Here is a 27,394-nt window from a genome sequence, read left to right as displayed (position 1 = left end):
GTTGTAGTGTTTGTTCACCCCAAAAAGGAAACACGACAACAACAACACAATAAAATATCATTTAAAAACTAATAACAAGAACAATTCATTTTGAGTAACTTTTAGACTACTGTTTTTTATGTGCTACCTTTCTATACATGAACATGAATGTTGGGTTGTTTTCTATGAATGTGGGGGTGCAATGTTTATGAACCGAAGAGGTCATTTAGAAGGGAGACATGGCTGGATTTGGATTAGAGTGGAGTTTAAAGACAGTATACAGAAAGTAAGGTTTCATGATGCTCTGTAATCTAACCCTGAGGCGGAGGAGGAGGAGAACAAGGAGGTGCAGGCATAAGAGAAAGCATGAAAAGGTTACGTGTGCAACTAAGATGTTTAATTTGGCAAGGACTTGCCAAATGAAAGTAAGAGGACTGAGAGCTAAGAAGGTTAGAGCAATATCACAGTTCTAAGGTATCATCTGCGCTTTCTGAATAACCAGTGCCAGACACATGTACAAATATACGAGGTGTGTCAGAAAAGTACCAGGACTAGTATCACCCCCAAAAAAAAAAAAAAAAAAAAAAACTGTAATTATATAATATATAGATATAGTTATATATCTATATATTAGTTATATAGGCGGCACGGTGATTAACTGGTTAGACCATCTGCCTCACAGTTCTGAGGACCGGGGTTCAATCCCTGGCCCCGCCTGTGTGGAGTTTTTTGCATGTTCTCCACGTGCCTGTGTGGCTTTTCTCCGGCATACCAAAAAAATCCATGGAAGGTTAATTGAAGACTCTAAATTGCCCGTAGGTGTGATTGTGAGGGCGAATGGTTGTTTGTTTATATGTGCCCTGCGATTGGCTGGCAACCAGTTCAGGGTGTACCCCGCCACCTGCCCGATGGTAGCTGGGATAGGTTCCAGCACTCCCGCGAATCTTGTGAGGATAAGCGGCTCAGAAAATGGATGGATGGATGGATGGATGGATATATATATATATATATATATATATATATATACATATATATATATATATATATATATACATATATATATATATATATATATATATACATATATATATATATATATATATATATACATATATATATCTATCTATCTATATATATATATATATATATATATATATATATATATATATATATATATATATATATATTAGGATTGAAGGACTGGGATTGAACCCCGGTCCTCAGATGGTCTAACCAGTCATCCACCGTGCCGCCTATATAACGATATATATATATATATATATATATATATATCGTATATATGGATATATATATATATATATATATATATATATATATATATATCCATATATGGATATATATATCCATATATATATATATATATATCCATATATATATATATATATATATATATCCATATATATGGATATATATATATAACCAGTCTGTCATGAACGGAACAGAGGATAGGACCCAAAAATGCACAACTCCAAAACAAATGGACAGTTTCCAAAAAGAGAGGTTTAATATACGGGCATAGGTCGGTACACAGGGAGGCAATCCAAGAAAGGCAACAGTATCCAAAAACATGAGGCAAAGAGGCGAGGTCGATAATCAGAACAGGGTCAAGTCTTACTGTGAGTCTGTGACGTGGAAACAAGGAATGCTGGAACGCGACGACAAGGTACAACGAACTGGCGACGAGAGAGAATGAGACACGGGGTAATTAGGGTGAACGAGGCACAGGTGGTGAAGATGCTCACAGGAGCAGGTGTGTGTGAAACAGGGGGAAGACAAAAACCGGAACACACCCATGACACAGTCGGCCACCGTGCCGCCAACATGAACCGTTATCTTTAATATTAGTGTAGCTGAAGCCACATTAAATGAGCAATTTAGTGCAGACTTGACATGTCAACACAGTACAGTAAGTATCTAAACGTAAACAAACACAACATTCTCAGTACACTACTTTAAAGACTCTTAACTGATAGATGGATGCCGATTGTGGTCCATGAAGGCAACTCTGTGTGTGTGTGTGTGTGTGTGCGCGTGTGTGTGCGTGCGTTTGTTTGTGCATGTACGTAAATGTTAAAGTGAGTGCTGGTTTTTATATTGGGGGCATACAAACCACACACACACACACCATTTCTCCCACCATCGTAATTTTGATGCGAAGAGCGAGAACAGGTGACAAGATTACACAACTGTTTAACGAGCAAAGCAGTGGGTGATTGATGGAGGGAGAAGCACTTACTATGTGGTGTCAGCCGTGCAGCGCGTTAAACCAGCTCACAGTCCTGAATACAGACGAAGTTCAAACTTCTCACTTTTCATTGTAAATATTATCTAAGTATTATAAGTCCTTCAGTGAATCAGTCTTTATTGTATGACGATTTATGACAGCGCACGCGGTATGAATAATTAACCCACACTGCATTGCGCACTTAACACGCCAGTAAAAGTGTCTTCGTTATGTGTAAATAAAAAAGTAACAACAATCAATACACTTTTTACAAAGGAAAATAACAAAAATAGTGTGACACTTTGCACTTTTATGGGACTGCACCGTCACTGTGCATTGTAGAATCAACAATGACCTCCCAATCAATTAGCGTTTTTCCACTAATTGACAATTCAGTGGTCTGCGTGAAACGGTTAAATGCGTTTGAATAGCTGGACTGCGGTTCTTCCGAGTCACCAGCCACATATCAGTACTTGGTGAGTGACATCAATAACTCTTAATTAACTTTTGCTGGCTTGAAAATAACTGGAGTCCGATTACTCTCCCGGGAAAAGTAATGTGTTACTGTGCTCGTGAGTCAAAATGGCAGAATTTTGGAGTGTTACTGTCGTCACTGGTCCTTCTCCTCCTTGGCCCAGTTGAGACCCTTCCTAAATTGTCTCAGGCTCAGAAGTGGCTTGACCCAAGGAACCCGACAGTTGTGTCTGAATAGTGGTTTTTGAAGCTGTGACTCGCGCCTCATTCCACTCTTTCTGGATCTCTGCTAGATTCTTGAATCTTCTCTATTTGATAATCCGCTGAAGCCCACGGTCATCTCTTTTGCTGGTGTATCTTTTCCTGCCACATTTTGTCCTTCCACTCGACTTTCCATTGATATGCTTGGACACAGTACTCTGTGAACAGCCAGCCTCCTTATGAACATTTGTGGCCTACCCATCCTATGGAGGGTATCAATGATGATCTTCTGGACAGTTGTCAAGTCTGCAGTCTTCCTCATATTGAAACCAACTGAGAAAATTGAACCAAACTGAAGCAATTTAATGACGCCTGGGGAAACCTGTGCAGGTGCTTTGAGTTTAGTAGATGATTAGTGTGTGACATTCAGTTTAAAAAATTTGTGGCCTGCAAAATTTGGGCTGATTTCTTCACAGTATTCTAATTTTTTTAATTCCTGATTTTATGAGTTTTATGAGCTGAAAACCCAAATTATGTAAAACTAAACAAATGAATTGTGGGCCCTGAATCTATAATCTATGGAAGTTTAATTTTTTTAATGGAATAATGGAAATAAGCAAACTTTTACATGATCTTCTATTTTTTTTGGAAAGGGTCTCTGTGTATAATAAACAATAGATAATATATAATATAGGCAGCACTTGGACGACTGGTTAGAGCGTCTCCCTCACAGTTCTGAGGACCAGGGTTCAATCCCCGGCCCCGCCTGTGTGGAGTTTGCAAGTTCTCCCCGTGCCTGCGTGGGTTTTCTCCGGGCACTCCGGTTTCCTCCCACATCCCAAAAACATGCATGGTAGGTTAATTGACAACTCAAATTGCCCATAGGTGTGAATGTGAGTGTGAATGGTTGTTTGTTTGTATGTGCCCGGCAATTGGCTGGCAGCCAGTTCAGGGTGTACCCCGCCACCTGACCGATGGTAGCTGGGATAGGCTCCAGCACTCCCGCGACCCTAGTGCGGAGAAGTGGGTCAGAAAATGGATGGATGGATATTATCTATCCATCCATCTATTTTATATAATATATAATATATAATATATAATATATAATATATAATATATAATATATAATATATATAATATATGGCGGCACGGTGGCCGACTGGTTAGAGCGTCAGCCTCACAGTTCTGAGGACCCTTGTTCAATCCCCGGCCCTGCCTGTGTGGAGTTTGCATGTTCTCCCCGTGCCTGCGTGGGTTTTCTCCGGGCACTCCAGTTTCCTCCCACATCCCAAAAACATGCATTAATTGGAGACTCTAAATTGCCCGTAGGCATGACTGTGAGTGCGAATGGTTGTTTGTTTCTATGTGCCCTGCGATTGGCTGGCAAACAGTTCAGGGTGTACCCCGCCTCCTGCCCGATGACAGCTGGGATAGGCTCCAGCACGCCCGCGACCCTAGTGAGGAGAAGCGGCTCAGAAAATGGATGGATATATAATATATAATATCCATCCATCCATTTTCTGAGCCGCTTCTCCTCACTTGTGTCGCGGGCGGTGATAATTGCACCGTTCCTCAGAACCTCCTCCGACCTGGTCCTATTTTTTTGTCCTGTTCGGCTGTTAGTTCAAGCAGAATCGAGAATCTGTATTTTGTGCCAAAGTGGAGTTTTTAAACTGCCACTGTTGTTCTATTCTAATGGATATTTATTAAAATTTCAGTAGGACAGAAAGGTTTAAAAGGTTAGTGACAGTAAATAAGGAAGAGAGTGAAAAGGTAAGTAAATAATATAGAAAGAGGACAACAAAACAACACAACAAAAGACAGGACACTAGCTGTAAGAAAGATAAGGAAAAAACAATTATTATAAGCCTAGTACAATGACATCTGATTAGAGTGTTGTATGGGGCAGTAGTGATTACACCATGTGGAGGAAGGACAGGACAATATAGGACAGGACAAGGATAGGAGGGGTGCATGCAGGACAGAAGTATTGGACCCGGCTGTACAACTAAAGTGTGGTGGGAGTGGCTATGTACGGTATATTCTGAACATCTATCGAGGGGATAACCAGGAAGTTCGCATACAGTGGCTGAAATAAGTATTTAACACATCAGCATTTTTCTCACTAAATACATTTCTAAAGGTGCTATTGACATGACATTTTCATCAGAAACTGAGAACAACCCAAGTAATCCATACATACGAAGAAAGTAGAACAAATAAGATCAGAAATTAAGTTGTGTGTAATAATGTGAAATGACACAGGCAAAATGTATTGAAAACATGAAGGGGGGTGTAAAAAGGCATGAAAAGCCAAGAACTAAAATCTATCAATAATGAAACAGCAATCCAGCCCCTTGTCAGTGCAAATGAATATCAGCTGGTTCGGTCCTAATTGATAGCCTAGAAAAAATTCTCATTGCCAAGGTGTAAGTCCCTCTCGTGATGGGTAAGCGCAAAGAGCTGTCTCAAGACCATCGCAAAGTAATTGTTGCACAACATAACGGTGGCATTGATTACAGGAGCATATAGAATCTAACCTTCTGAATGTTCCAGTGAGCACGATTGGGGCCATAATATGTAAGTGGAAAGCCAATCATACCACGATAAATTGGCCTCAATCAGGTACTCCTTGCATTTCTGACAGAGGAGTGCAACGAATAATCAAAAGAGTTGTCCAAGAGCCAAGGAACACCTGTGGAGATCTTCAAAAAGACCTGGAAGTAGCAGGTACTGTTCTCAAAAGGAAAACAGTGAATAATGTACTTCGCCGCCATGGCCTGTATGCACGCTCATGACGCAAGACCCCTGTCATGGTTGTCTCCAGCAGTCCCCTTTTTGGAGCTTGGGTGGCGCTTCGTGCCTCGCCTCCCTCCCTCCCTCCCTCTCACTCCCCCCCAGCCCCCCCGACCAAATCAGCAACACCTTGGCCGCGCACCTGTCCTCTATCAGCACTCATCACTGACTGCGTAAAAGCCTGCCGGATTCAGGAAACCATCGCCAGAGTATTAACACGTTATTGTGTGTTCCTTCCAGATGGCCTACCGCGCTTTGGTAGAATTTCTAGAAGTGGGATTTTTGGTAGAAGTGGGATTTTTCTAAAAGGATTGTCAGAGGGCGGCACGGTGGCCGACTGGTTAGAGCGTCAGCCTCACAGTTCTGAGGACCCGGGTACAATCCCCGGCCCCGCCTGTGTGGAGTTTGCATGTTCTCCCCGTGCCTGCGTGGGTTTTCTCCGGGCACTCCGGTTTCCTCCCACATCCCAAAAACATGCATTAATTGGAGACTCTAAATTGCACGTAGGCATGACTGTGTGTGAGAATGGTTGTTTGTTTCTATGTGCCCTGCAATTGGCTGGCAACCAGTTCAGGGTGTACCCCGCCTCCTGCCCGATGACAGCTGGGATAGGCTCCAGCACGCCCGCGATCCTAGTGAGGAGAAGCGGCTCAGAAAATGGATGGATGGTTTGTCAGAGCCACTTAAAGATGAGCTTGCAACCAGGGACGAACCCACCTCAGTAGAGGAATTGATCTCGTTAGCCATTAAGTTTGATAATCGGCTTAGGGAGAGCGCTCGAGAGTGAGGAATTCACACGCGCAGTAGAGCACCGTCCACGGGCACAATGGCTCCAACCACTCCGTCGCACCCTGAACCCCCCGTTGCCTCCTCTTCACCATCCACCAGACCTTCTGTCATTCCCATTGTCTTCTCTCGGCCGTTCCTCTCTCCAGTGAACCTCCACCACCAGCCACACCTGTGGATCTCTCCAGAGTTCTGGAGGAATACCACGACCTCTTGCCAGTGTTCAGTAAAGACCTTGGCATTTTTTACCACCACCCCCACCGGCCCTATGACTGCACCATTGACTTCCTGCCCGGTGCCCCTCTCCCTTCCAGCCATCTGTTTAACGTGTCCCGTCCAGAAAAGTAAGCTGTGGAGAAGTGTATCTGTGACTCCCTTTCTTCCAGACTCATCTCCACTAATTGACCTGTCCTTCGAACCCCTCTGCGACACTCAAATATTCATTAAATTGGATCGACCCAATGCGTATCATCTCATCCGCATTCGAGAGGGGGACGAATGGAAGACTGCCTTCAACACTCCCCTCGGACACTTTGAGTACCTGGTCATGCCTTTTGGATTAAGCAACGCCCCCGCAGTTTTCCAAACCTTCATCAATGACGTCCTCCGTGACATGCTCAACCGGTTCGTTTTTGTATATCTTGACGACATCCTCATCTTCTCTCGCTCCCCTGAAGATAACACCGTCATCCTCACCATCATAGATCGTTTCTCCAAGTGTGTCCATTATGTACCCCTTCCCAACTTGCCCTCTGCTTTTGGAACCGCGAACCTCTTAGTCCTCCACATATTCAGACTTCATGGCATTCCAATAGACATTGTCTCAGACCGAGGTCCTCAGTTCTCCTCCCAGGTCTGGAAGGAGTTCTACAAGACGGTGGGTGGGGCAGCCAGTCTGTCTTACGGCTACCACCCCCAATTCAATGGCCAGATGGAGCGGGCGAACTTCAGCCTGGAATCTGCTTTTCGCTGTGTTGCCACTCGCAATCCCGTTTCCTTGAGCACCTTCCTTCCGTGGGTGGAATATGCCCATAATTCCCTCACCAGCTCCGTCACAGGTATGTCTCCATTTATGGCCTGTTACGGTTTCAAACCGCCATTATTTAAGGAACAGGAGCATATGGTGGCGGTTCCCGTGGTGAGGGACCACCTACTGCGGATCCAATCTGTATGGAAGGACATCTTTTATGAGATGCACGCTGACAAGAATGTGAAGACGCCAGGAGGCATCAGTTGACGGGGTGGTGGGGGTGGGGTAGGGTGGGGGGTATTGTCATGGTTGGGTGGCCCTTCGTGCCTCGCTTCCTTCTCTCTCGCCTCCTCTCTCTCCCCCAGCAAATCAGCATCACTTTAGCCGTGCACCTACCTGTCCTTTATCAGCACTCATCACTGCCTACATAAAAGCCTGCCAGATCCAGGAAACCATCGCCAGAGTATTAACACGTTATTTAGTGCTCCTTCAGTCCCACCTGCTCCTTCCGTCCCACCTGCTTACATCCCCGCTTCCTGCTCGCTCCTTGTCCCGACGATCCACCATCTTGCCCTGGATATCATTACCCTAAGCCAACCTTCAATAAACCATTCTAAATCTACTCCCTCTGCTTCAATCTGCTTTTGGGTCTAATCAAAGCTGATATGAATTAGTTTTGTGACAACCCCATTGCTGAAAAAATACCATGTCAACGCTCATTTAAAGTTTGCCGAACAACATTTGGACAAGCCAATTAAATAATGGGAGAATATAGTCTGGTCTGATGAGAGCAAAATTGAACTCTTTGGATGGCATAATGGACAATAACAGTCAGAAGTGTCTTGTAATTGCTATGCCTACACCGTGGAGGCTGAGGACCTCACCTTACCCATCTGAGAGCAACCTGGTGGACGCGACACCGGCCGCACCGAGGCGTCCCAAAACCGGCCACCCAGAGGAGGCTTCAGGCAGCCAACCCCACCCCCCTAGAGCACTGCGGTCCGACACCCACATCTTCCTGACCTCACACCAGCCCCCATAGAAACCCTCAGTCTGTGTGTGTGAGTGGATGTGACTAGTGACAAAAATATTTACAGTGAATGGTGTGAGTGTGTGCTTAATGAGTGATTTAAGAGGCATGGCTCCTACAGGCCGGGCCCATCCAGGGCAGGACAACACAGGGAGAGAGGACCGCCACACTCAGCCACAAAGTACCGCCCCACGGAACGCCCCCCAAACCCCTCCATCCCAGGCAAAACCTGTTACCCGCCCCAGAGTGTGGGAGGTGGACCTGACTCCAGACCAGGCAGCGACAAAAGCTCACAGCAGGCCCTATGGCCAGCAGGGATCTCCCCCATGCTCCATGCGAGAAGAGGGGGCGGCGCCTGCAGCTGGATGCAGGAGAAGAGGAGGAAAGAGGAGGAGGAAGCAGGCCCGAGGTGGGGCCCTACCGCCCCCCACCAGCAGCTGGAACGGGGAACCAAGGTGGACGCCAGTTGGCACCACTACAGCACCCGCTGTAAGGTATTGTAATTGGTTAGCTAAATAATAGGGTTCTTTCTTATTCTTTGAAAAAGAAAATGGCAGAATCTAAGGCTTGGAACCATTTTAATGTGGGTTTAAATGGAATTATTGAAAACAAATAGTTTATTGAGGTAAGGTTTTAATTTATAATGTAGCTATTGTTCCCACAAGTGATATAGGTAAGTTATTCCAGCGTTTTAAGTAAGTAGAGATTTTTTTCCAGAAATTGTGTGTAGTTGAGACTGGTTCCCTTTGTGAGTTTTGGCAAAATATTAATACCTAAATACTTAATTTCCGATAGGAATGGGGTCTTTGTCCATCCATCCATCCATCCATTTTCTGAGCCGCTTCTCCTCACTAGGGTCGCGGGCGTGCTGGAGCCTATCCCAGCTGTCATCGGGCAGGAGGCGGGGTACACCCTGAACTGGTTGCCAGCCAATCGCAGGGCACATCGAAACAAACAACCATTCGCACTCACAGTCATGCCTACGGGCAATTTAGAGTCTCCAATTAATGCATGTTTTTGGGATGTGGGAGGAAACCGGAGTGCCCGGAGAAAACCCACGCAGGCACGGGGAGAACATGCAAACTCCACACAGGCGGGGACGGGGATTGAACCCCGCACCTCAGAACTGTGAGGCTGACGCTCTAACCAGTCGGCCACCGTGCCGCCTGGGGTCTTTGTAGTGTATTCAATTAAATATAGGTTGAACATTATTTGCAAATCATTGTATTCTGTTTTTATTTATGTTTAACATAACATCCCAACTTCATTGTAATTGTGGTTGTAAAATAAATGTAAAGTACCGGTAATAATAAATGTATATATGTACACACACATATCATCCTGTCAGTGTCTCTAATGTGATTATTAAAGCTTTTTGTTTAATAATAATAAGGTGTGAATGGTTGTTTTTTTACATTTGCCCTGCAATTGGCTGGCGACCAGTTCAGGATGTACCCCGCCTTTCGCCCGAAGATAGCTGGCACAGGCTCCTGGATGCCCGTGACCCTAGTGAGGATCAGCGGTACATAAAAAGGATGGAATAATAATCCCTCCATCCATTTTCAACACCACTTATCTTGGTTAGGGTTGCAGGGCGCTGGAGATTATCCCAGTTGACTTCGGGCGAAAGGCGGACTACACCCTGAACTGGTCGCCAGTCAGTCCCACGGCACATATAGACATGGACAACCATTCGCAGTCACATTCACACCGTCACTGAGTGGGAACTGAACCCACGCTGCCCACACCAAAGTCAGGCAAGTGTACCACTACACCATTAGTGACTTGGAATAATAATAATAATACAAACATATAGTGCTTCTCAAGACTCAGACACCACTACTGACAGACACTACACAGATGACAGTAACAGTAAGGTGGCTGTTCTGGAAGCTTGGGTGCTGGTGTCAATGATGCTGTCCTACACAGTGGAATTCAGACAAGTCTCACTGGCCAACGGGAGCCTGTGTGGATGTCGAGGGGACGCGGAAGGATATAGTATGTACGGTAGCTGAGCTCGCCGAACGGATGTTCACGAGCCACGACCGAAGCCTGGTGTTTGAGAGCTTGAGAGAGAGAGGTAGGTAGATGATAACTTACCTTAAGTTTTTTTGTTTTGTTTTTGTTTTGCTATTATTATTATTTTTAATCTTCCCGCCTTTCCTAGTTTACAATACGTGACAACAACAACGCAGAGTCCTTCGGTGAACGAATGAACGTGTTGAGTGAACATGAACCTGTCCTGAATCATGAATTGAATGAGGAAGCACTTGAATGATTCTGTGAAAAAGGACTGAACGATTCATTAAACGAACCTTTTGAAAGAATCTTTTTAATTAACTGATTCTAGTGATTCAGTACACTCAAAAGATCTGCCGTGCCCATCACTAATTATTATGTCAATTCATGCAGCTGTTTGCTATGCTGTTCTGTTATCAGCTACACACTCACAGCAGAACCACTAACCAAATTGGGGTGAATTGTTCCACCGGCGGCGGCACGGTGGCCGACTGGTTAGAGCGTCAGCCTCACAGTTCTGAGGTGCGGGGTTCAATCCCCGTCCCCGCCTGTGTGGAGTTTGCATGTTCTCCCCGTGCCTGCGTGGGTTTTCTCCGGGCACTCCGGTTTCCTCCCACATCCCAAAAACATGCATTAATTGGTGACTCTAAATTGCCCGTAGGCATGACTGTGAGTGCGAATGGTTGTTTGTTTCTATGTGCCCTGCGATTGGCTGGCAACCAGTTCAGGGTGTACCCCGCCTCCTGCCCGATGACAGCTGGGATAGGCTCCAGCACGCCCGCGACCCTAGTGAGGAGAAGCGGCTCAGAAAATGGATGGATGGATGGATGTTCCACCGGCGGGATCAGAGGGGACACCCGGGCTGGCTTGAGCAGGCTGACGTGAAAAGCAGGGTGGACCCGCATCGACCTTGGGAGCCTAAGCTTCCCGGTGACAGGGTTGATTATCTTTGTGATGGGGAAGGGCCCAACGAACCTGGGAGCGAGCTTCCGGGACTCCACCCGGAGTGGAAAATGCTTGGTGGAGAGCCAAACTCGCTGACCCACTTTGTAGCTCGGGGCCGGTGTCCTCCGACGGTCAGCACCGGTTTTGGAGGACCGTCCCTGGCGCAGCAGCATCTGGCGGGCTCGCTCCCAGGTCCTCCTGCAGCGTCTCACCAAGGTCAACGCCGCTGGAATTGTGGACTCTGGGGCTATGGCTGGAAATAGAGATGGTTGGTAACCATCCACAACGTGAAAATGCAATAGACCAGTGGATGCAGAGGGCAGGGAATTGTGAGAGAATTCGACCCAAACCAGTTTCTGAGACCAGGATCGTGGCTCCTGTGAAGCGAGACATCGGAGCCCAGTCTCCAGGTCCTAGTACAGCCTCTCGGTTTGGACGTTGGTTTCAGGGTGAAACCCAGATGACAGACTGACGGTAGCACCTATGAGATTGCAAAACTCCCTCCAAAATTGCGAAACGAATTGGGGACCCCTATTGGATACCACATTCTTAGGGAAACCATGGAACTTGAAAACCTGGTGTATCATTAACTCGGCAGTGTCTTTAGCTGAGGGGTGTTTCGGGAGTGCAATGAAGTGTGCCACTTTAGAGAACCTGTCCACGACTGTGAGAATGGAGGTATTTCCTTTCGAGGCCGGTAATCCTGTTACAAAGTCTATGGAGATGTCTGACCAAGGATGTTGTGGTATTGGCAGGGGTCGCAACTCCCCAGAAGGACATTTACGAGAGGACTTGTGGGCAGCACATACCTGGCAAGCATTGACATAATTCGTGACATTCCTTCTAACATTGGGCCACCAAAAGCGCTGTTCGACCACAGATTGAGTCTTGGCAATGCGTGGGTGACATACAGTCCGGTTAGTGTGGGCCCAGTTCATGACTCTTCCCCTTATAGTCGGAACCACATAAAGCCTGTTTTCAGGGCAATTTTCAGGGCTAAGAGTGTTCTTCAGAGCCTCCTTTACCGCAGTCTCAATGTCCCAAACAAAAGCAGAAATGAAACATGAATTGGGCAACATGGTTTTAAGGTCGGACAAAGAATTCCCTGCGCAGAAAATGCGCGATAAAGCATCTGGCTTACCATTTTTAGAACCAGGTCGGTAGGATAACGTGAAATTGAATCTAGTGAAAAAAAGAGCCCTTCTAGCCTGCCTCGCATTTAATCTCTTAGCAGACTTAAGATATTCCAGGTTCTTGTGATCTGTTCATACTAAAAACGGAGTATGTGCCCACTCTAGCCAGTGCCTCCACTCCACCAAAGCCACCTTGACTGCCAGCAGTTCACTGTCACCAATGTCATAATTTCTCTTGGCTGGGGTCAGTTTTTTGGAGACATAATCACAAGGATGTAATTTACCATCCTTGGGACATTTCTGGGAGAGCACCGCTCCTATAGCGGCATCAGACGCATCGACTTCTATCACAAACTGCTGTTTGAGATCTGGCAAAGTGAGGATGGGATCGGAGGTAAAGCTCGATTAAAGATTCTGAAAAGCTGCCTGACAAAGCGGGTTCCATACAAAAGGTCTGTGTGGTGAGGTAAGATCATGCAAAGGAGAGGCTATAGAACTGAAATTTCTGAGAAATTTTCTGTAGAAGTTTGCGAACCCTAAGAACGTTTGTACATCTTTGTGCGACGTGGTAGTTGGCCAATTAGTCACGGCATCAACTTTGCAAGGGTCCAGCCAGCATGAACCCTAGAAAAGAAACGGACGCCTTGTGGAACTCACATTTCTCAGCCTTGACGTATAGTTCATTCTGCAGTAACTGCTGCAACACAGAGCGGACATGAATGATGTGAGTCTCCTCATCCGGGGAGAATATCAAAATATCATCCAAATATACAAAAACATACACATTCAACATGTCACGCAGGACATCATTGACAAAGTTCTGGAACACAGCTGGAGCGTTAGTTAGTCCAAAAGGCATCACCAAATACTCGTTCCCCCGTTGCTGTGTTGAATGCTGTTTTCCATTCATCCCCCTCCCTTATCCTGACTAAATGATATGCATTTCTTAAGTCGAGTTTGGTGAAAACCTTGGCTCCCTCCAGGAACTCAAAGGCAGTGGAGATGAGAGGAAGAGGGTACCTGTTCTTCACCGTTATGTCGTTGAGACCCCGGTAATCGATACAGGGTCGCAGAGTCTTGTCCATCTTGCCCACAAAGAAAAATCCGGCTCCCGCAGGGGATGAAGGTGGGAGAATAATCCTGGCTGCCAGTGATTCATCCACATACTCTGTCATAGCCTTGTGTTCCAGCCCTGAAAGAGAGAATAACCTCCCTCGTGGGGGTGTGGTTCCAGGCAACAGCACAGTCATAAGGTCTGTGGGGTGGAAGGGATTTGGCCTTAGATTTGGAAAAAACATCTTTAATGTCCTGGTAACAGGAGGGCATTTAGGATCCCCAGATGGGGTCTGTGGATTGTCATTTGAAACATAGCCCTGAACATCACATGGAGGCTTGAAACAGTTCTGGGCGCAATTGCTGCCCCGTGACATAACCTGCCCAGAGGACCAGTCAATGTGGGGGTTATGTAATTTCAACCATGGGTTCCCCAAAATAAGGTCATGATTCATGGCGACAAAAGCATGAAAACTAATGCGTTCCGAGTGAGAATCAGGAAATGTCAATGTGAGTGTTTGGGTGCGGTGAGTGATCTGCCATCTGCAGCATAAGGGTTGCGGTGGCGTTTTATTTGAAAGGTTCTAAGGTGCATACGTCTAACGAGGAGGGAGTTGAGTAAGTTTGCGTCAGAACAAGAGTCAATTAATACAGGTGTATGAATTTCTTGATCAGGAGATCATAGTGTCACTTTAGGAAGAACTTGGGCAGGGTCTTCCTTAGTGAAATTCAGACTCACCTCTCCCGTGCCCTTGCTACCGGCACCGGCAACCTTGACGTTGCTCACGGAATGACCCAACTGCCCGCAGTAAGAGCACCGCCCTTCCCTGGGCGTTCCTCAGGGGAGAGACGGAACCTGCCCAGTTGCATGGGTTCATCCGTGATGACGCTAGCCAGTGGGTTGAGACCGAAAACAGGGGATCTTCCTTGGTTTGGCTGGTCACCGTGGCTCATCCTCCAAGTGCGCGGTGACACAGCCCTCTGCCAAACTCCGTCCAGCTCGCGATCCAAAAGCCTCTTGTCGATCTTTACAGCGAGAGCGATGAGAGTGTCCAAGTCGGTTGGCAGGTCTAGCGGGACCAAATGATCCCTGACGGTGGGGGATAGTCTTTGAAAAAAATGCATCGAGTAGTGCCCTATTATTCCACTGACTCTCAGCTGCTAGAATGTGAAATTAAATCGCGTAATCTGATACCCTGCGCTTGCCTTGTTATAAGGTGACAAGGGAGCGAGCTGCCTCACGATCTGGTGTGGAAAACTGAAAAATTTGCTCCATAGTCTTTACGAACAAAGACCACGAATGACACGCAGCGGAATTGCGGCTCCATTCAGCAGTAGCCCACGGCTCCGCACGACCAGTCAGGTGGGAAATGACGAAAGCGATTTTTGCCCCCTCGGTGGGGAAGGCAGCTGCCTGCAACTCAAAGTGGAGTTCGCACTGAGTGATGAACGGCTTAATAGTCCCAGAACCTCCAGAGAACCTATCCGGTCGAGAGAGCTGTGGGCAGACAGCAGCGAAGGTGGCTGCATGGTGACTGCTTCACCAGGAAACGATGGTACAGTGGCGGCATCGGGTGCTGCGCCAGCTGGTTCCTTCTTTTGAAGCATATTCATTAGCACTTCAAACTGTGAGGCCACCTGTCTTATCATATTGTCCTGATGCTCTGACAATCCCTCTAGATGAAGGTGGAGGGCAGCAAGCTGCTCAGCCTGCTTCAAGAGGTGTTGACCCTGCGCTTGAAGGGCTTTGCGCACCAGGTCGGAGTCTGCTGGGTCCATGTTATGGCCAGTTCGTTCTGTCATGAACGGAACAGAGGATAGGACCCAAAATGCATGACTCCAAAACAAATGGACAGTTTAAAAAAAGAGAGGTTTAATATACGGACAGAGTTTGGTACACAAGCAGGCAATCCAAAAAAGGCAACAGTATCCAAAAACATGAGGCAAAAAGGCGAGGTCAATAATCGGAACAGGGTCTAGTCTTACTGTGAGTCTTTGACGTGGAAACAAGGAATGCTGGAACGTGACGACAAGGTACAACGAACTGGCGACGAGAAAGAATGAGACACGAGGTTAAATGCAAGGTGTAATTAGGGTGAACGAGGCACAGGTGGTGAAGATGCTCTCAGGAGCAGGTGTGTATGAAACGGGGAAGACAAAAACCGGAACACACACTCGTGACAGTCGGACATACACCACACTCACCAAGGCAGGAGGCGAGGTACACCCTGAACTGGTTGCCAGCCAATCGTAGGGCACAAACAAACAAACAAACAACCATTTGCACTCACATTCACAGCTACGGGCAATTTAGAGTTATCAATTAACCTACCATGCATGTTTTTGGGATGTGGGAGGAAACCGGAGTGCCCAGAGAAAACCCACGCAGGCACGGGGAGAACATGCAAACTCCACACAGGCGGGGCCGGGGATTGAACCCGGGTCCCCAGAACTGTGAGACAGACGCTCTAACCAGTCGTCTACCGTGCTGCTCTTGAACATACAACATACCGGAAAACATAGCATGACTCTCTTTTGAAATTAAAGTAAAGCCCAATGCAAGTGATCACTGTTTACCATGTTTTTCCACCAGCTAGATTGTTTTCATATTTCATGATGAAATAGGTCAACTGAAAATAACCCAATACTAAAAAGAGTAACAGGTTACACAGCTTCACTCATGTTGGTGGTGACGTACATAAGTGTGTACTTAAGCAACTGAAGTCGACAAGTTTAATTATTTAGTCGAGCCATAGTTGATTTTTGACTGGTGTAAGTTCATGCGAAGTCTGTGTATCTACTGTATATTGGTCTACTTTTCTTACTCCACAGCATTGTTTGTCCTGTTTGTTCTCTCTCTGGAATTCATCCAGCACAATCTGCGTTTTGTATCTCAAGCTCTAAAGTGACAAAGCCCAGATGTCACTTCCAGTTACTCCCAGCAGCTGATGAAGTGTGTGACCCTGGGGTGTCAGTGCCAATACTTACAGTGGAAAGTACACAACATTCCAGCACTGTTTTGTGTGTTCTTTCTTTAACTTTACATATACATTTTACAAGTACAAAATATTAACCATTAAATATAATTCAGCTTGGTTAAGAGTCAACTTAAATAACCCCAGAAAGACAGTGTGACTGAGCAAAACTAACATTTCCTAAATTGAAGGTTGTGTTTAAAAATGATAATTTCAAATAAAAAAAAACAATGTTAAAGGAACTTAAAGGAAAAATATGAATACAGTATTTTGATTTCTTACATTAAACTACATTTGCAAAAATGTAACATATTTTCAGAAAAACTGAACTAGTTGACTGAACAGGTCCGCTTGTAGAGGACACAACAACAAAATTTATTATGGTTTAACCTGTGGCGGCACAGTGGAGACTGGTCCTCACAGTTCTGAGGACTGGGGTTCAAATCCCAGCCTCGACTGTATGGAATTTGGTTGTTCTCCCTGTGCCTGTGTGGGTTTTCTCTGGGTACTCCGGTTTCCTCCCACATCCCAAAGACATGCGTGGTAGGTTGATTGAGGACTCTAAATTACCCGTAGGTGTGAATGTGAGTGTGAATGGTTGTTTGTTTATGTGTGCCCTGCGATTGGCTGGCGACCACTTCAGGGTGTACCCCGTCTCTCACACGAAGATAGCTGGGATTGCCTCCAGCACGCCCGTGACCCTAGTGAGGATAAGCAGTACATAAAATGGATGGATGGATGGGTCAGTGAGTCCTTCAAAATAAATATAGTAAAAAAAAAAAACAACAACAAAGATTCAAAGTTACCTGACCCTGTGTGAACAAGTAATTACCCACTTTATGAAAGAATTAATTAATTGGGGCTACTCACAATTTTTGGTTAGTTTTCACTGATCACACCCAAGCCTGATTACCTCCAGACCTGTTCAATCAAGAAATCACTTAAAACAGAATTTGTCCCGACAAAATCAAGTCCGAAAAAAACCCAAAATGACCCGATCCACAGACATTACAGAATAGTCGAGAAATAAAATAATTGACAACTATCAATCTGGAAAGGGTTACAAAAGCCATTTCTAAAACTTTAGGATTCCAGTGAACCATAGGGAGAGCCATTATACTCAAATGGAGAAAACATGGAACAGTGAGGAACCTTCTCAGGAGTGGCTGGCCTACAAAGGTTACCCGGAGAGAACAGCAATGACTCATCCAGGAGGCCACAAAGGAACTCGTAACAACTTCGAAAGAACTGCAGGCCTCCCTTGCCTCAATTAAGGTCAGTGTTCATGAGACAACAACAAGGAAGAGACTGGGCAAAAATGGCATCCATGGTAGAGTTCTAAGGCGAAAACCAATGCTGACCAAAAACAACATAAAGGCTCATCTTACGTTTGCAAAAATGATTCTCAAGACTTTTGGGAGAATATTATATGAACTGACGAGATAAAATGTTATATTTACATGTCAACCAATGTTAAATTAAGATGTTCTATACTGTGTCGCTGATTTAATCATATTGAAATGCAGCTCCAGGGACGTTGTCCTCTTCCAAAATTATAATTCGTATTGCAGGTGTCGCCATTACAAGTTTGTACTCTGTTTGTCCGATCATCCGGGCAAGTCGAGCTGTCACTGTACCTTATGAATATTAATTAACAAATGTGACGTCATTCGTGATAAGTGCTATTGAGCTGGTAGGTGAACTGTAGAGGCTCATGAGCAGGTTTCATCAGTGTCTGCGATGGACCAAAACCATACGTTCCAAAAATCATCGACCACTTCAGCTGTTCAGGATTGTGGTTGAGCAGGAGCCTATTCAAGCTAACTTTGGGGCGAGAGTTAAGGTACACCCGGGACTGGTCATGAGTCAGTCGCAGCGCATATAGGGCCATATTCTCCAGGATGCTTAAGTCGGAAAAGAAACGCAGCTACATGCTTTTCTGTCCGTGCCAATTCTGCCGTCCACCTAATTCTATCAGATGTGCATCTTTTGGCCATGTGCGCACTTTGGGTGGAGTAACGCTAAAGGCTTCTTTATATTCCCGCGCAAGTGCGGGTCACAGCGCCCGCATTGGATGATGTGACCGATGCATTGGGCCGTGCAAGTTGTTGCCGTGTGTAGAATGCCGCAGAGATCATCTCGTGATTGGTCCTTTTTTAGTCACATGCTGTGATGACGTACAGCTTTCCCCTTGGTTCCTCAATACCGCCGTCTTTTAAATACAAAACACCTACGCCACTGCCTTCTTGATCGATTTTGCAATATAATTAAACGCATCATTTGGTCATCTAGGTCTATTTGTTCTAGCAGGCACTGTTCCACGGTCGCCATTGCTGTTGCTTTGTTCCTTGTTCCGGAGAGTAAAAACAGCTATCGGAATTGGCCATAAAATGCAGAGGAAACGCCACCCTGTCACCGTCCTTGATGAGGCAGATGACAGTGGTGTCATCTGCAAACTTCAGGAGTTTGACAGTCGGGTTCGCTGAGGTGCAGTCGTTCGTGTAGAGATAGAAGAGCAGCGGAGAGAGGACACAACCTTGGGGCGCCCCAGTGCTTATGCTGCGTGTGGATGAGGTGGCCTCCCCCAGCCTGACCTGCTGTGTCCTGCCTGTCAGAAAGCTGTAAATCCACTGGCAGATGGCAGGTGAGACGCTGAGCTGGAGAAGCTTGGATGAAAGGAGTTCAGGGATGATGGTGTTGAATGCTGAGCTGAAGTCCACGAACAGGATCCTCGCGTAGGTCCCTGCACTGTCGAGGTGTTCTAGGATGAAGTGCAGTCCCATGTTGACTGCATCATCCGCAGACCTGTTCGCTTGGTAGGCAAACTGCAGGGGGTCCAGCAGGGGACCTGTGACACTCTTGAGGTGGTCCAGCACGAGATGTTCAAAGGACTTCATGACCACAGATGTCAAAGCGACAGGCCTGTAGTCATTCAGACCCGAGATTGCAGGTTTCTTGGGGACTGGAATGATGGTGAAAATGTCCTTTTCAAATCTACAGTAGAAGGTATTCAAGTCTTTGGCTAGTGTGCTATTGTTCTCAGCTTGGGGGGATCGTCGCTTGTAATTAGTCAGCGATTGGAATGCATGCCAGACTGATTTAGAGTCGTTTGCGCTAAACTGTTTTTCCAACTTTGCTGCATAGTTCCTCTTTGCAATGTTAATTTCTTTAGTCAGCTGGTTTCTAGCTCAATTATACAGGGCCCTGTCCCCGCTCTGATATGCATCCTCCTTAGCTTGGCGAAGCTGCTTAAGTTTAGCAGTGAACCACGGCTTGTTGTTGTTGAATGTGCGAAATGATTTTGTTGGTACACACAGATCTTCACAGAAACTGATATAGGATGTAACAGTGTCCGTATATTCATCCAGGCTGCCAGCTGAATTTTCAAAGACACTACAGTCTGTGCAGTCTAAACAGCTTTGAAGTTCCATCTTGGCTTCAATGGTCCACTTTTTCACTGTTTTCACTGTAGGCTTCGCGCATTTAAGTTCTTGCCTGTACGTCGGTATTAAGTGAATTAAGCAGTGATCAGACGAGCCCAGGGCTGCACGAGGTATAGCACGGTATGCGTTTTTTTACTGTAGTGTAGCAGTGGTCAAAAGTATTACTTTCCCTGGTAAGACAGTCGATGTGCTGCTTGTATTTAGGGAGTTCGTGGTTATATAAAAAGCTTTCATAATCACATAAGAGACACAGAGGGAATGATATGTATTTGTACGTATATACATTTATTATTAATTTACAACCCCAATTCCAATGAAGTTGGGACGTTGTGTAAAACAAATAAAAACAGAATACAATGATTTGCAAATAATGTTCAACCTATATTTAATTGAATACACTACAAAGACAAGATATTTAATGTTCTAACTGATAAACTTTGTTTTTAGAAAATAATCATTAACTTAGAATTTTATGGCTGCAACAGGTTCCAAAAAAGCTGGGACAGGTGGCAAAAAAGACTGAGAAAGTTGAGGAATGCTCATCAAACACCTGTTTGGAACATCCCACAGGTGAACAGGCTAATTGGGAACAGGTGGGTGCCATGATTGGGTATAAAAGGAGCTTCCCTGAATTGCTCAGTCATTCACAAGCAAAGATGGGGTGAGGTTAACCTCTTCGTGAACAAGTGCGTGAGAAAATAGTCGAACAGTTTAAGGACAATGTTCCTCAACGTACAATTGCAAGGAATTTAGGGATTTCATCATCTACGGTCCATATTATCATCATAAGAGAGAATCTGGAGAAATCACTGCATGGAAGCGGCAAGGCCGAAAACCAACATTGAATGCCCGTGACCTTTGATCCCTCAGGCGGCACGGCATCAAAAACCAACATTAATGTGTAAAGGATATCACCACATGGGCTCAGGAAAACTTCAGAAAACCAATGTTAGTAAATACAGTTCGGCGCTACATCCGTAAGTGCAACTTGAAACTCTACTATACAAAGCAAAAGCCATTTATCAACAACACCCAGAAACGCAGCCGGCTTCTCTGGGCCCGAGCTCATCTCAAGATGGACTGATGGAAAGTGAAAAAGTGTTCTGTGGTCCAACGAGTCCACATTTCAAATATTTTTGGGAAATTGTGGACGTCGTGTCCTCCGGGCCAAAGATGAAAATAACCATCCGGACTGTTATGGACGCAAAGTTCAAAAGCCAGCATCTGTGATGGTATGGGGCTGTGTTAGTGCCAATGGCATGAGTAGAGGTTGAATGGCATGAGTAGAGGTTGAATGGCATCTGTGAAGGCGCCATTAATGCTGAAGGGTACATACAGGTTTTGGAGAAACATATGCTGCCATCTAAGCAACGTATTTTTCATGGACGCCCCTGCTTATTTCAACAAGACAATGCCAAACCAGGCGGCACGGTGGGCGACTGGTTAGAGCGTCAGCCTCACAGTTCTGAGGAGCGGGATTCAATCCCCGGTCCCGCTTGTGTGGAGTTTGCATGTTCTCCCCGTGCCTCCGTGGGTTTTCTCCGGGCACTCCGGTTTCCTCCCACATCCCAAAAACATGCATGACTTGGAGACTCTAAATTGCCCGTAGGTGTGCATGTGAGTGGGAATGGTTGTTTGTTCATATGAGCCCTGCGACTGGCTGGCAACCAGTTCAGGGTCTACCCCGCCTCCTGCCCGATGATAGCTGGGATAGGCTCCAGCACACCCTAGTGAGGAGAAGCGGCTCAGAAAATGGATGGATGGATGAATGCCAAACCACATTCTGCACGTGTTACAACAGCGTGGCTTTGTAGTAAAAGAGTGCGGGTACTAGACTGGCCAGCCTGCAGTCCAGACCTGTCTCCCATTGAAAATGTGTGGCGCATTATGAAGCGTAAAATACGACAACGGAGACCCTGAACTGTTGAACAGCTGATGCTGTACATCAAGGAAGAATGGGAAAGAATTCCACCTACAAAGCTTCAACAATTAGTGTCCTCAGTTCCCAAATGTTTATTGAATGTTGTTAAAAGAAAAGGTGACCCTGTCGCAGCTTTTTTGGAACGTGTTGAAGCCATAAAATTCTAAGTTAATGATTATTTGCTAAAAACAATCAAGTTTATCAGTTTGAACATTAAATATCTTGTCTTTGTAGTGTATTCAATTAAATATAGGTCGAACATGATTTGCAAATCATCGTATTCTGTTTTGATTTATGTTTAACACAACGTCCCAACTTCATTGGAATTGGGATTGTACATTTATTTCAAATGTGTGCTCTTTTTCATGTGCTTGAGTGACTCAACATTAGCTGTTAGCTTGAAGAAACAGCTGCTTGTGAAAGCTATCCCTGCGTAGTACGTCGTTCATTGCTCAAACGAATCACTCATCGTACTCGTACATCGCTCTTAGCGGATCACAAAGAAGAAGTTCACTGAACGAATCAATCAGTTCACTTAAGTCCCTGCCCCACGTGCACGGTGCTGCCTTGACGCTGGCTGCTCATTGGTCATTCGCTGAAGTGAAAACGCTGGCGAATCGTAAATCACATGGCAGTACGTTTAATGAAGTCCCCCCCCCTCCCCCGCCTGCACGCTGGCTGCTTATTGGTCATTCATCGAAGATTCAGAAGTGAGTGACAGAACGCTTCAGCAGTTCCGTTTCCGCTCCCAGCCAACTCAGTCACCTCACGCCGGCAGGTGGCAGCCAAGCTAAAATCATTTCATAAACTGATCCGGTTCAGTTTGTTTACTAAAAAGATTTGTTCTTCTGAACGAAACGTTCGCACACGAAACATCACCCTTAAAGTGTGGGTGAAGCACATTTCCTCTTGTGCGCTCCCAGAGGCCGGAGTAAGTCTAGCGCCCCGGGAAGGTGTAACATCATATTGCACATTTTGATTCGCTCCTACAGCTGCTGGAGGCCCGGCGGCTGACTCGACACCTGCCCCTCACCGACTGCCCAATGACTGTAATGTGTCCCTGCTACATTACACTGATCGACGACCAAATGCCGACATATTATGTCAAATTAATTAACTGATTGTCATGCACAAGCCGCGAGTGGTACTTTCGTTTCAAACATGCTGGATGGAGACTTGTGAGTTTGTCTGTAAGCGCAGCTCACAACAACTGCAGTAATCTGGATGGCGTGATGGTATGTTAGTTTTGGAATCATTTTGTTCATTTTTGGTTATTGTCAGTCGTAAAATCCGTTTAAGTGATGCGCCGGCATGTGTGGCGCTGGTATGGTTGCTGGGGAACGGTGATCAACAATTGTCTCACTTGCTTTATTATTTATGGCTTTCCAAACCCCGATTAAACTACATATATTGTACAATATGTATTTAATAGCGATTAGAGAATACAAAAACATATGCGCCTTCTAAGTAGTCTGTTAGTTGAGTGATGGCTACGTCTCACTGGGGACGGACGCCTAATTTCTGTATATCAGCACAGGATTTAACATTTGAAGTGAGACATTTTCCCCAGATGGATTTCAACAGCATGTCTCACGAAAAGTCCACATTCCGGGAATTCTACCCGCCATGCAGACTTTAATGAGTCACGCCTCTCAAGTCGTTATGCGCAAACTATGCGGGTACGTGTGGTGGGTGTGTCAGAAATCATGACCAGAGAATACCCGTACCTTGAAACTACACAAGCCAGGTGCTTAAAATACAGACATATACAGACAATATGGCCATTATTGACAAAAAAGCATTAACTCACACATTCATATCTTTGCGTGGTAGGTTGATTGAAAAAAAAATTGCCCGTAGGTATGAATGTGAGTGTAAATGGTTGTTTGTTTATGTGTGCCCTGCGATTGGTTGGGAAGCAGTTCAGGGTGTACGCTGCCTCCTGCCCGATGATAGCTGGGATAGGCTCCAGCACTCCCTCGACCCTAGTGAGGATAAGCGGCTCAGAAAATGGATGGATGGATGGAGGAAGCAGGGGTAACCTACTGCACCCGGGAGGCCAGAACTATCCATCCATCCATTTTCAACACCACTTATCCTGGTTAGGGTCGCGGGGCGCTGGAGCCTATCCCAGCTGACTTCGGGCGAAAGGCGGACTACACCCTGAACTGGTCGCCAGTCAATCACAGGGCACATATAGACGCGGACAACCATTCACACTCACATTCACACCGTCACTGAGTGGGAATTGAACCCACGCTGCCTGCACCAAAGTCAGGCTAGTGTACCACTACACCATCAGTGACTCAGGAAAGAACTAATCGCTTTATAAACTTTCATGATGAGACATCAGAGCTGCATGTATAGAATTGTGGAGGCCATATGGTTGGGTATTTGTTTCGATTCCAGTTCCAGAAAGGATATTTTTCCCTCATTTTCCTGCAACAAAGTCAGGATGAAAATGTGTTCTACAATACCAGGCAGAGGACATAGTAGGACTGATGCGAAAAGGTACAGCAGCCTAATTTTGGTAAAATGTCTCCAGCTCTCCCCACACTTACTGTATAATCCATAGGTGGAGGGAAGTTGGGTGCATCATCATCAGTGATGCCGGTAACACGTTACTCCAAAATACCGCTATTTTGAGTAACGAGCAAAGTAACGCGTTACTTTTCCCGGGAGAGTAATTAGACTACAGCTACTTCTTCAAACCAACAAGAGTTACTTTTGCATCATCAATGTCTCTCACCAAAAACAGATTTGTAGCTGGTGAGCCAAACAAACAACCGTCTAGCTGTGCAGATGCATTTAACGAAGACTGCTTTTATTTTATTTTATTTTTTTTGCGAGTAAGTGCAAACAGTTATAATGGAGGAGAATTTTCAGGATTAATAAAAGAACATTCTCACAACTCAAGGTTCCTCATCTGGTGACGTTCTTTTATTGTAATAGGGCCACCTCCACACATACTATGTTAAATTTAGTAAACCCATCAAGCCTACTGCAATAGAACAAAATAGCTCTTGGGTCACTTTTGTTTGAATTGTGTTCTTGGGTGTTCCTGAGGTGGTTGCCAATTCCTTTGGTGGTGTAATTGTCATGACAGTATCTGAACCCACTCTGTGACTAGGTTTAGATACTATATGGAAGTGTGTATTGGTGTCCTTCCCTATGACAATGTGTGTGTTGTGTCTGTGCCCTTAAACACAAGACAATTTAATTAGCCTCAGAAGCCTTGTTATTGTGAGGACAGTTGACTGCACTTCCACCGGCCTCAGATAACAGTATAATCTTGGGTCAGTAAGCAGCCAAGGTCAAAAAGAATTTTAAATGTGATTATTATTATTATTATTATTTTATTTTACAACGTAGAAAAGACGTAGCCAAGAGCAAATCTTAGTTGTATTTTTACATTTATTTTTTATTTGATGTCACAATAATTCCTCAATGTATCCTTTAGTTCAGTTATGACTTGTACTGTAAATATAGTGATTATGGTGAAATAGTTAAATTAACTTACATCATCTTCATCTACGAGATGGAATTTACTCATTTAAAGTATTGTCCTTTAAACCTACTGTATATGTACCACTATATTTTTTTTCACCAATCTTGAAATTAGATTGAGACATAACTGTGTACAAAATTAAACGAATAAAACCACCTCGATTTCGATTTTTGGCAGAAACCACATTTGATCATTTTAAAGCTTACTTTTGAGTATAAATAGGCCTCAATAAAATCATTAGCCCTAACCACATAAACCAAACTGCCATGAAATAATGTTATTGGCAAAATAGAGTGTTGTCTGAATGTATGCGTATGTATGTGATTTCAGGTTACTGCCCAGGATGGCGGGGATGAAGGAAAAGCAGTTCCCTGAGGAAAAGCCCTTGCTCCCTGAGCAGCGAGGAACTGATCCAGACTTGGTCAGTTAAGATAACCTTTATTAGTCCCATAATAAGGACATTTGCAATTACAATGCACAAGTTAGCTTGCTTGAAAACAGTATTACGACTGCTTTATTTCTATATTTAGTCTATCATGTATTTTTCAATAAAGTACTATTTTTATTGCAGCATAACATGCATTTGTGTGGTGGGTAGACTGCTTTAAAAAGTTGTACTGTAATCATATCAACAATAGGAATATGATTAAATCTTTTAAAGGTGAGTAGAGGTTGAGGACAGAGAGAAGTATACACAAAAAGAGATTAGCCTTTTGGTACTTATCGAAAGGTCAATCTTTGTCCATCCATCCATTTTCTTCCGCTTATTCGAGGTCGGTTTGTGGGGAGAGCAGCTTTAGCAGGGTAGCCCTGACTTCCCTATCCCCAGCCACTTCCTCCAGCTCTTCCGAGGGGATCCCGAGGCATTCCCACACAAGCCGAGAGACGTAGTCCTGGGTCGTCCAGCGTGTTCTGGGTCGTCCCCGGGGTCTCAATACCCTAAAAGAAGGTTGAATAGTCTTGGCATACATACTGCATGTGAATTAATGCAGGCTAAGCCATTCTAGCGTAACGTATATTAAAGACATAATTTTCTTCACTGATATTTCATCATACAGTGGGTACGGAAAGTTTTCAGACCCCGTTAAATTTTTCACTCTTTGTTATAGTGCAGCCATTTGTTAAAATCATTTAAGTTATCGCGGATCAACGACTTGCACAGGATCAACCGCGCAGGGACCCAACACCGCTCCTCCAGACCATAGTCCTCCCGGTCAACCAGGTACTGCAGGCCGCGACCCCGGCGACGCACATCCAGGAGCGTGTCCACGGCCAAAGCGGGATGGCCAGCGGCCAACAAGGGAGGAGGAGGGGATGACACAGGAGGGGACAAAGGACTGTAAGAAACCGGTTTTATCAGGGAAAAATGGAAGGTGGGGTCATTGCAGAGAAAGGCAGGGAGCTTAAGGTGTACCGCACATTGATTTACCACAGCCACAATCTAATAGGGGCCAATGAACCGGGTGGACAGTTTTTTGGCTTTTTTGGCCTTGAGTGATAGATGCTTCGTACTGAGCCACACTTTCTGACCAACCGTGTAAGCGGGCGCAGGGATGCGGCGACGGTTGGCTTGTACCTGAGACATGGCAGAGGACCGGAGATGGGCAGCGCGGGCCTGCTTCTAGACCTTGGCGCACCACCGTATATGGACCTGCACTGAAGGGACTGCAAGCTCATGCTCCTGCAATGGGAACAGTGGAGGTTGGTAGCCTAAGGAGCATTGAAAAGGGGACATGGCCGAGGAGGTGCTGGGCATCAAATTATGGGCATACTCAACCCAGGCAAGCTGGGTGCTCCATGAAGCGGGACGAGACTGGGATATGCAATGGAGCGCCGTCTCCAGCTGTTGATTGGTGTGCTCACATTGCCCGTTAGTCTGAGGATGATAGTCAGAGGATAGACTAAGAACTATACCA

General features: G+C 45.4%; 1 protein-coding gene across 2 annotated transcripts in view; it reads left to right on the top strand.

Moving 5' to 3' along the window:
* The first annotated feature begins 2,626 nt into the window (after positions 1-2,626).
* The window catches only part of ndrg4 (NDRG family member 4), a 67,072-nt gene continuing 42,304 nt past the window's right edge, over positions 2,627-27,394 (top strand). For both annotated transcript variants that reach the window (XM_061772936.1, XM_061772935.1), the window contains exons 1-2: positions 2,627-2,700; positions 25,809-25,899. In XM_061772936.1, coding sequence (XP_061628920.1) covers positions 2,642-2,700; positions 25,809-25,899 — 150 coding nt within the window. In that variant the 5' untranslated portion in view covers positions 2,627-2,641. The remainder of the gene's footprint in view (positions 2,701-25,808; positions 25,900-27,394) is intronic.

This window comes from Phyllopteryx taeniolatus, chromosome 5 (genome assembly GCF_024500385.1).
Source record: "Phyllopteryx taeniolatus isolate TA_2022b chromosome 5, UOR_Ptae_1.2, whole genome shotgun sequence".
Taxonomy (NCBI): Eukaryota; Metazoa; Chordata; class Actinopteri; order Syngnathiformes; family Syngnathidae; genus Phyllopteryx; species Phyllopteryx taeniolatus.
Note: the sequence above shows the minus strand (reverse complement) of the source record. Positions and strands in the feature narration are given on the sequence as shown.